The sequence below is a fragment of the Psittacula echo genome (genome assembly GCF_963264785.1).
Source record: "Psittacula echo genome assembly, chromosome: 10".
Lineage (NCBI taxonomy): Eukaryota > Metazoa > Chordata > Aves > Psittaciformes > Psittacidae > Psittacula > Psittacula echo.
Genome location: NC_137741.1, coordinates 661,939 through 671,432, shown reverse-complemented (window position 1 = coordinate 671,432; position 9,494 = coordinate 661,939). Strand labels below are relative to the sequence as shown.

Here is a 9,494-nt window from a genome sequence, read left to right as displayed (position 1 = left end):
CTGAATAAGTAGCCTAGAAAAAAGCTGTTGCACGTGGTGACAAGTGACTTCCTTCAGACCTCAGGGCAATGGGGGCACAGCCTTTCTGTGCCTGTCAGGTGAGCTCCTGAGGTGGCCAGCTGCAGGGACCATTAATGACCTCAAACATTTTTCCAAACCTAAGAAAATTTTATTATTGCATCCTATTAAATTGTCCCTGACAACAGCTATGGCTACTTCCCATCTCAATTCTTCTGTTACCTAGTGCTGCAATGCCAGCTTATGCATGAAGTAATCCTTTGCCATCTTCTGCTCAAAACACCTTGCAGCCTTCAAGCGATTATTTCAGTGTGATTTACAGAAACATAGAAATATCAATGGATCTATAGCTCAGGACTGCTTACTCTCCATAAAGAAATGAGGAGCTGCTATTGCTCTGTAAAGACAGGACAAGTTAGTTCACGAGGCTCTAGGAGTCAGCCTGCAACGGCAAAGCCCAGGTACCTCCCAGGGCAAGGAGGCTGCACTCAGCAGAGCAGTAATGAGGAATGTGGCAGGGATCATACTGGGCAAGATCCAGAATCTTTATTCCAGTTCTGAATTGGAAAGAACACCACCTCCACAGCCAGTGTTTGACAGTTCAGTCAGCACAGGGAGAGGTCATGCTTGCCCAGTGGAGGCACAGCCTTAGAAGCAGTCCTATAGGCACTTTGAGAGGAAGCTCAGCTTCAAAGTACAAACACTGACCAGTTTGGCTTCAATTTTTAATATAAAAATTCACTAAAAATGCTAAAATGTGACAAACCATTGGAAATACTGTGACAAACATTTCCCCTTATGCAGTAAAAAACAAAACAAACCCAAGAAGCTCTGAAATTCTTGGATGGATTTCTTCTTCCTCCTGGCACATCAGACCACCATCTACTTCAAACGTTCACCTTTCATTGTTCTAAAAAAAATCCATTCCACCTTCACCTCGTACTTCAGTTCAAGAGGCTACTCTCGATGGACCAGCACAAACAGACCCAGGAAAAAAAGGACTGCGTACTGTAAGAGAAAGGAGACACAAGAACGCACACTCACATCTAAAGATGCAGCAACAGCAGCAAACACACAGGGCAAATGGTTCTGCCTGTGCTTGTAAAGTTCTCATGAAGTAATTTTAGCTGGGGTGGGAGAAGCAGGCAAAAAATGAAAAGAGCTCTTACCTTAAATTTTGGATAATCGTTCATTAAGATAGTCACTATTCCAATATAGGGCACAAATCTACAAGAATAAAGGTTTTATTAAAACAAATACTATTCAAAGCTGCATATTGGAGAAGCACTGCCCTGGTACTTCAACAAATGAAGAGCCACTTAAGCATACTGAGGGCTATGGTCAACAGGCTTAACAGGCTTGGGACTTCTTCCTCCCAAGTAGGGAAGCCATGGCAGTGGGAGCCGAGTGACAATCAGCCCCAGAGTATGTTTTAGCCTCTGCCCTGTTCAGCTCCCACCTGCCTGCAAAGACTGTGCCTTGCAGACTGATATTGATGGGAATTCCAATCACGCCTGAGCATCGACCTTGCATCGGTGTCCACCCAGGATCAAAACCTCAGGATGCAGCTCAGGGCTTGATACCTTCGCTTAAGCCCAGCCAAAAACTGAACTACCTTTGTTTTTTAACTTCCCACAGTACCTTTTGAAATGCTTTCAGGCAGGTCACATAAACCCAGCAGAGAGAGTTCAAGAGGAAGAGGGGGACTAACAGATGGCACCGAGGGAGGGCAGTGTAAAAAGCAGCATCTTTTTCAACTTCACTTACCCTCTTGCTCGTCCTACTACATCCTTTTTCTCCAACCAGTGCTGCCCTCGTTTGTACAACCCTCTGTCATCAACAGCATTATTGTCTCCCTTTGTCAGAAATTTGATGTCACCATTTTGCCTAGCAAAGGAAAGGCAGCCAGGTAAGTCAGAGAATAACTCATTAAAAGCTGTTCTAGAGCAAGCGCATAGAGACTAACACGAAGGTTTTAGAAGCAATCATGTCCTACACGTCAAGCAAGATGAAAAAGGGAAACTCTGTCAAATGCAGTGGAAAGCAGACAGTTTGGAGAAACACTGCCAATGAAAGAATGAATTCTGGCCCCAGACGAGCTTTCTAGCAGAGCTGAAGAACAGAACCAGCAGGATGAGACATTTCTAGCAAAGGTGCAGCTACCGCCTCTTTGCTTTTGACCTCTCTCATGTTGATGCTTCTCTTGCTTCATATACAAATGTTGGGTGCTGGGCTCTGTACTACCACCCAAAATGAGATTTGGGGTTAAAGCACACAGTTCTACACAGTGGTGGTCAGAAGCAAGCCGAAATTTGGAAATTATTAGGAAAGGGGGATAAAACAAAGCAAACAATACCATTATGATACTGCATGAACTCACAATGTGCCTACATCTTGAATGCTCTGTGCAGTTCTGAACCCCCTACATCCTTTTTTGAAATGGAGAGAAGAACTGGCAAAGGCTCAGAAATGGATAACAAGGTCTGGACCCACTTCCATACAAGAAGCAACAGACCAGGACTCTTCAGCCTGGAAAAGACAGAACTGATGGGAGATATGACGGTAGTCCAATACGAATGACACAAACAACAATAAAACAGCTTTTCACCGCCTCTTCCAATACCAGACTGAGAGAGCATCAAATGAAACTCAGAGATAACAGGTTAAAACAAGCCAGAGAAGGTGCTATGCAGAACAACAGTGCAAACATCTCACTGGAAGGGTATTTTGGATGCCAAAAAATTGTATCAATTCAAAAAGTGACCAGATACTCCATGTGAAAAAGTGAAGGGGGCCATTAATAGCCAACTGTGACTTTGTGCCTGAAATCATAAAGTGCTAAAGCAGGGAAATTATCACTAAACACTCTCTTTAGTCTTTAATTCATCCTGAGATTAACTAGTTAACTTGCCAAAACCAGGATCCTGGAGCAGATGAACCTTTGCTTTGACCTGGAAACAGCTGCTGTTATGCTCTAGCTCTACACACCACATCGTGCATCCTTCCCAGTCATTTCCATTCACTTTGCTGGGCAGTCAGCTCTGCTGTCTTCCAAGCAGCAGCCTGTGCCACTGCTCGGGGTTCAGTGACCACTGTCATCTCCCTGTGGCATGTGGAGGCAGATGCTGAGCAGGAGCATTCTCCATGCTTGACTCTCTCAGCTTACTCACAGAAATGACAGATCAAATGCAACACAGGAAAGCATGCAGAAGGTCTTCAGAGCTCCTGCTGTTTTCGTCATGCCTGAATAGCAGCATGTGTTACTTACTCAACAGGAGAAGCTTGAAAGGAGAAAAAGGCAGGGAAAGAACAGATCTCTCTTCAAAGCACATTTGTCTCCCTGTGTAGGGACAACTAACTCTAGAACTTAAGAGATACAGTCTGGAAAAAGAAGATACCCAAATACAGAGAGAAAACACTTATCTCTGCAGACTGATGGTGTATGAGCACACCATCTTACTGAGCAGATTCAATGGTCTATCATGAACAAGCACAAGAAGCCCACAGCACAGTTGCTCTGTCTGAAAGGTGAATAAAATCTGCTTTGGCTGTCCTGCACCAAAACCACCAAGGAAGTTTTGACCACAGACTGTGTTCAGTGATAAAGAATGAACTCAATTTCAGTCTGAGCAAAGAAAAAAAGACCAGCAAGGAAAAAACATTTTCTCCCTGAAACAATACTGATGTGAACTGGAGCCCAAACTGCCAGAAGATCACAGAGAACAGGGTTTCTGTTTTCCCTCAACCTCACATTCTCATCAGCTTTTGCAGAGACTTTTCAGTTTTCATATTCAGTCCATGACTACAGGAAGAAATGGGGAACTGAATCCTTTCAGAGGATACTCCCAAACTCTAAACTGGCACCAGAAAAATATTCTTTAAATAATTAAAAAAGCAACTGATACCCGAGCCCTGCCTCCAGCTCTCCTGGCTTCTGCCTGGATTAAGGTCACTGTAGGGATTTTTCAGTTTATCTTTCCTAACATAAAGTTCAGGTTTGTATTTGGTTGTTTTATTTAAATGAAATCTAAAATACTGGAGAATGGTTTTACTTCACAGAATCAAGGACTGGCACTATAGGCCTGTTACTTAAAATAGAAAAAGCCCTGGATACCTTTATGGTGCTGAGATAGAGCCAAGCAAAAAGTGTAGGGTGGGTAATATCTGGAGATGAACTGACACATAGAATGCAAACTTCTGCTTCTCCTTCCTAGACAGTGGCTGAGAGTGCAGAAAGAAGACCTTGAACTTTGTTGCCGCCTCAATAATCAGCCCAAGCAGCACTGGAGCTCAGCTGAGCCTTTAGCATGCAGCGGGGGAGGAGGAAAGCAGCATTTCACGTAAGAGTTCCCAAGACATCTCAAAAAGTGGATGTGCAACATTAGATTACAGATTTACCAACTATACTGACCTCATTTTTTAATTACTGGTATCAAAGTGGTACTTTAAAAACTGACATTGTTAAAAGATTTGGGTACAGAATAAATCTGAACAGCAAAGACTGCTGTGTCTACTGGGAGAGGTGCCACCCTCTCATAGCCAGCATTTCAGCTGGACTATTTGTGTGCGTGAACCTGGCTGACCTTGTTGCTGGGCCAGACAAATATCTGGGTGTCTCAACAGCTGTGGCTGCCATGAATGCTTGGTGGAAGGGATCCTTCTCTATCCCCTCAACCTCTCTTGACTGGAGCAGTCATCAAATGCCACCTTTACACATGATTCAAGCGATTCCCTTAACCTAGGAACATATCTCTGAGTGCTGGTATAGCTCCCATTCATGCATCTTCCAGCAGGCATTTACTCTGTGGAAACAGATGCTGGCACCCCATCCAACTGCTGCCCTCTCCGAGCTGGCTTGAAGAACCAGGGATTCAGTGCAAGATTTAGTTTTCGCTCAAATGCCTCACGGAGAAGGCTCATTTTCCCCCCAGACTGGCCTGGACCAGTCATAGCATCCAGCAAAACAGAAAGGCTTGTGGCTGCTGAGGAAGCCTTGCTTGAAAATTACTCTCTGTTCAGCAATCAAACCAGAGTGACTGTGCTTCATTCCTTCAGACATGCAACCTGACAGATGTTCAGAGAATGAACAGGACATGGACAGCCCAATGCATAGAGACTGCAAGTGTAACACCGCCAGACTTCCTACAGAGAAGAAAAGCAACACCCTCCCTCTGCATGACAACAGAAGCCAGGGAGGGTTCTGCTTTCTTCCACAAAGACAAACTTTAAAGTAATGCACACTACACACAAAATACCCTTCTTCCATCAGTTCTACCTCCACAAACAAGAACTTCACACACGTAAGTGCAGCCGTGCCTACAGGTGACAATACGTAGTACCTTGGGATGGAAATGATGGCACAGGAGGCATTAAGTGACATGGGGAGTCCAGGTTACTCGCACAGACTCCCCACCTTGTGCATTCTGCTGGATTACCTTTACAAGTAAACCAAGGAAGGCAGATTTTGTCTGTCTGAAAATTCTGTGCTGCTTCCTGCAGCACCTGCATACCAGTTACTGACATCACACCCATTCATTTAACCAAGGAGACAAGGAAAAACATAATTTAGCTTAACATCCTGCAGTACAGCCCCCCAGATTCTTAACATACTTCTCATGAATTTTCAGGACACGATGGACTATAGGAATTTCCCTTCCTTCTATCCTAAAGACCACGATTTCTCCCACTCTGATTGGATCTTCAATTCGATTTGTGAGGAACAGGAGATCTCCTCTGTGAAATGCAGGCTCCATGCTGCCACTGAAAAAGAGAAAAGGAGCAATTGAACAATATTTAACACTCAGAATCAGGTTTTGGAGATTACAGTCCTTTAAGAAAAATCTCACAAGAACCTCAACAAAGCTCCTAAGAAAACCACCCTGGAGACCAGGCACTGTTGAACCTCTACGACAACCAGATTTTAAATCCCTATCCTACCAGCAGTTTAGATTTGCTGGGAAAAGAGCACTGCCAGCAGCCAGTGTTAATATTACACCAAACAGGAAAACTCTTCTGCTTTCTTCATAACAGCAAAGCTGATGACAAGCAGCAGCTTCTTGACTTCTGAGCTCTTCACTGGTAGAACTTCCACAGCGGTGGGAAGCTTCTTTTCATAGAATCAGCGAGGTTGGAAAAGACCCTTAACATCATCAAGTCCAATCTTTTTATTTCATTTGGTTTCATTTTTTTGCAGGCAGGTAGATCCTCCTCACTAACAAAGCTCTGAACACACAGGCTCTGTATTCCCATCTGGAACAGACAGAAGGGTGTGCTAAAAATTTGCTACCGTGATTCATGGCTTTGCTTCCCAATCTCATTTCAGGCACTGCTATTCATTTATTTTAGTCCTGTCTTCTAAATGGCAGTTGTTACAAAATACTTAACCTTCTTCATTCCAAATAAATAATGCAGTCCAAAACAAAACGATGAACTTTAAGTACCACGTATATTCATGGTTTATCTTGAGGCAGCACAGAAGCTGCTACTCGGAACAGAAGATCACACTGCTGAAGAAGCAACGTGACCTAACAGCCCCTGTCTTACTGGAGGAACAGCATGAAGTATCTCCCCTGTACTTACAGACCCTTTGGCAGGGAGTTTTGTTAAACAGCATGTGATGATTAACACCAACACAGAAACACACAGAGAGGGCAACGCAGCCACAGAACAGGCCCTGTGCAATAGCTACACCAGCAGCCGACAGCTGCCCAAGGAATCTGTCCCAGGCAGTAGGAGGGTGGGAGTAACACCGGTGGTACTGACTGCACTGCACTTCTGTGAGGGCAACATGCAATACCTAAAACATATCCAGTCACAGAGCAATAACCCTTATATAAAAAAGTACAGCTAAAGCTCCCCTTTCTCTGGCCACGCTATAGCTTACCAGAAAACTGGGGAAAACCAAGCCACTGCGAAAGATGAGTTAGTGAGTATTTTGAAGGATGAACTGTATCACGTAATAACACTCCCCAGGCATTTCAGGAAAACAGCAAATCCTTTTAATTGTAAAACTTTATTCCCTGGTGTCTCAAATCAACTCCCTTTTCACTCACCAAGACCCATTTGAGACTTCACCTACCCATGCGGCAACACCAGCCAGCACCACGGAGGTACCACTGCACTGCGGTGTTCTGCTAGCACAACTTCTGCTATGGGAAGTGCAGTTGCCCTTGATGAGAGGATAGGGTCTGCCACAAACATTGCGTTTATACAGGGATAACCCCCCCCCCCAGCTTCTCTGCTTCAAGGCCTTCCTTTTTCATGGCTCTTTCACCTGCACCAACGAGCATTTCTCCACGAGGTTTGACATGATCCAGAGCTTCGCTCTTGCTGCATTTCTTTGAAGTCCTTCCTCCCCTTCACCCATCCTCAGGACCACCCCTCTAGGGTACAACCCAGCAGCTGACAGACGCAGAAGGAAAAGATGCTGGTTCCACTGCAGGCTGCCGGCCGTGCTTACCTGCTTCCTCTTCCCTCGCCTGCTGCTCTGCGCTACACGGCAGTGCGAGCTCTCTGTGAGACAGGGGCGGGACGGGAGCCTCCCGCCGCCCCATCCCTCAGGAAAACCCCCTCGGTCGCGCTCAGCGCCGCCCGCCTGCGGCTCTCCGGCCCTCACCCCCCCTCTCCGGAGCGATACCACCGAACCCACCCGTTTACCTCAGCACCACCACGATGGGGCTCTCGCTGCCCGTCACCACCATCAGCCCCTTCCATATCATGAGGGCGGACGACACGATCATGCCGAAGTTCAGCACCTGGTAGTAGAGCTGGAGATCGGGGGGATCGGTCAGGCCCCGCGCCCGGGCAGGGCAGGGCAGACCCAATCCAGCCCCCGCCCGGCGCCCCGCCCCTCCCCGGTCCGGACCTGCCGCTTGTTCATGCGCCGGACATCGTCCAGAAAGTCCAGCGACAGCATCGCTGGCACCGAGCGCGGCGGCACCAGCCCGCCCGGCCCCGCTTCCGCGCTCGCTTCCGCCCGCCTCGCCGCCGCTTCCGGTCCCGCCCCGGATGGGGAAGAACGACGCCAGGCAGCGACCCTTGGATGCTTTTATTTGCGATATTTCGAAGTAAACATCATAGCAAGGCACGGACGCCGCTGCGGGTTAAATAGATACGTGGTGGCTTGGGGGTGCCCCCTGCTATCCTTAGTTCTACGTAGGCTACCTGGTAAAACATCCCCTAGGCTAACGTACACCGTATCAAAAAATACAAAGAGTCCAAACTGTTCGTATCAAAACACGTCGAGACGAGCGGGTGAGCGATCCGAATGCAATAAGATAAATAGTTCTTAAATTATTTAAACATCGTCATAGTAAACAATAATGAGCGGGGTTCTGGCTCAATGTAATTAAAAAAATAACGGCATAGGAGATAGTTCTACTACACAAAGCGCGTGTGATGGGGGAACAGCTGAGGGGGGAGAGTCAATATGACTGTGCGAAAGGAAACGTCTACCAAGTGGCAGTAATGCTGCGCCATGTCGGGAGAAGAGCTACGCATGGAGCACCGGCAGCCCCGGCTGCAGGCTGTGACCCCCGTCTGCCGCCACAGCTCCGCCCAAGCTGCAGGGAGCACCGGCACCGGGCGATGCTGTCAGCAGCGCTGGGGTGGTTTCGCTCCAACTGATGCCATGGACAGGGATGGGATGGGGGCGGGGGGGTGTTTTCCCCTTCTGGGATGGTGCCAGCCTGCCACCCTGCGCTGGCCAAGCTCCCCTCTGGGACAAGCTGCCAGGCACCAGGCCTTGCTGCTCCCGCCCCGGGGACAGCTTCGAGCAGCACAACTCCACTGACACGTGGCCAACGCATCCCAAGGGGACCAGGCCCTTCCTTAACACAACACGTGGCTTTGAGCTGTGCTCACCCGAGAGGATGTGGGCTACAGAATTCTCTTTCAGGATGATTCAGGTCTGAGACATTTCATTAAACTGCATTTTGGAAAATCAGGTTGTTATTCTGGCAATTAAAGAAAAAACAGCACAACTTACAGCTTGAACCCGTCCCGTGTAACACAGAAGATCCCGGATCAGCCAGCATGGTCCTGACAAGCGTGTTTTGCTGAGACGCCGTTACGAGTTAAAATGAGTAAAACAAAGGCAGGATGGGAAGAGAAAAAATAAGCCATAAATAGGAGAAAGAAAGCGATAGGGAAGGCAAGGCTCGGGCTCCGGGCAGAGGCTGAGGCAGTGCACACTTGGAGGAGAGCTCATCTTAAGGAAACTGCAGCTGCAGAAAGTGCTCCTTGATCCTCAGGAGTTGGGACAAACTCCAGCAAGGATTCTTGCCCTGCTTTCCCTTTTCACCTCTCTGCTCTGGCAGAGAGTTAGTGCTTAGGATGCAATAGCAGGGTTGGGTTTTTTCTTTTTTAAATTTCCCTTACAAATAGAGGTTAACGGAAAGCTATATCCATCCCAAGAAATCAACAGAGTATTTCAAAGATTCGCCCCATCCCCACCCTGTATTTTGAGTAAAAACCCC

General features: G+C 47.1%; 1 protein-coding gene across 3 annotated transcripts; it reads right to left on the bottom strand.

Moving 5' to 3' along the window:
• Nucleotides 1-637: 637 nt before the first annotated feature.
• On the bottom strand, nucleotides 638-9,386 carry SEC11A (SEC11 homolog A, signal peptidase complex subunit). 3 transcript variants are annotated; one of them, XM_080626606.1, is made up of 6 exons: nucleotides 9,005-9,386; nucleotides 7,675-7,784; nucleotides 5,629-5,778; nucleotides 1,786-1,905; nucleotides 1,188-1,245; nucleotides 638-1,026 (listed from the first exon to the last, which is right to left on the bottom strand). In XM_080626606.1, exons 2-6 carry the CDS (start codon nucleotides 7,755-7,757, stop codon nucleotides 976-978), a joined length of 462 nt encoding a protein of 153 aa, XP_080482732.1. In that variant the 5' UTR covers nucleotides 7,758-7,784; nucleotides 9,005-9,386; the 3' UTR covers nucleotides 638-975. The 3 variants fall into 3 exon arrangements, 2 of the variants coding, with proteins under 2 accessions (XP_080482732.1, XP_080482731.1); XM_080626605.1 differs by lacking the exon at nucleotides 9,005-9,386 and adding an exon at nucleotides 7,883-7,987; XR_013957761.1 differs by lacking the exons at nucleotides 638-1,026; nucleotides 9,005-9,386 and adding exons at nucleotides 2,399-2,547; nucleotides 7,883-7,987 and having other exon boundaries at nucleotides 1,228-1,245.
• Nucleotides 9,387-9,494: the final 108 nt, after the last annotated feature.

Coding starts and splice junctions, on each gene's coding strand:
- SEC11A (XM_080626605.1), bottom strand. CDS start 7,933: ATGCTGTCGCTGGACTTTCTGGACGATGTCCGGCGCATGAACAAGCGG. Junction 7,785..7,882: donor GGCGCATGAACAAGCGGCAG/GTCCGGACCGGG, acceptor CCCGATCTCCAG/CTCTACTACCAGGTGCTGAA. Junction 1,027..1,187: donor ACGATTATCCAAAATTTAAG/GTAAGAGCTCTT, acceptor TTTCTCTTACAG/TACGCAGTCCTTTTTTTCCT.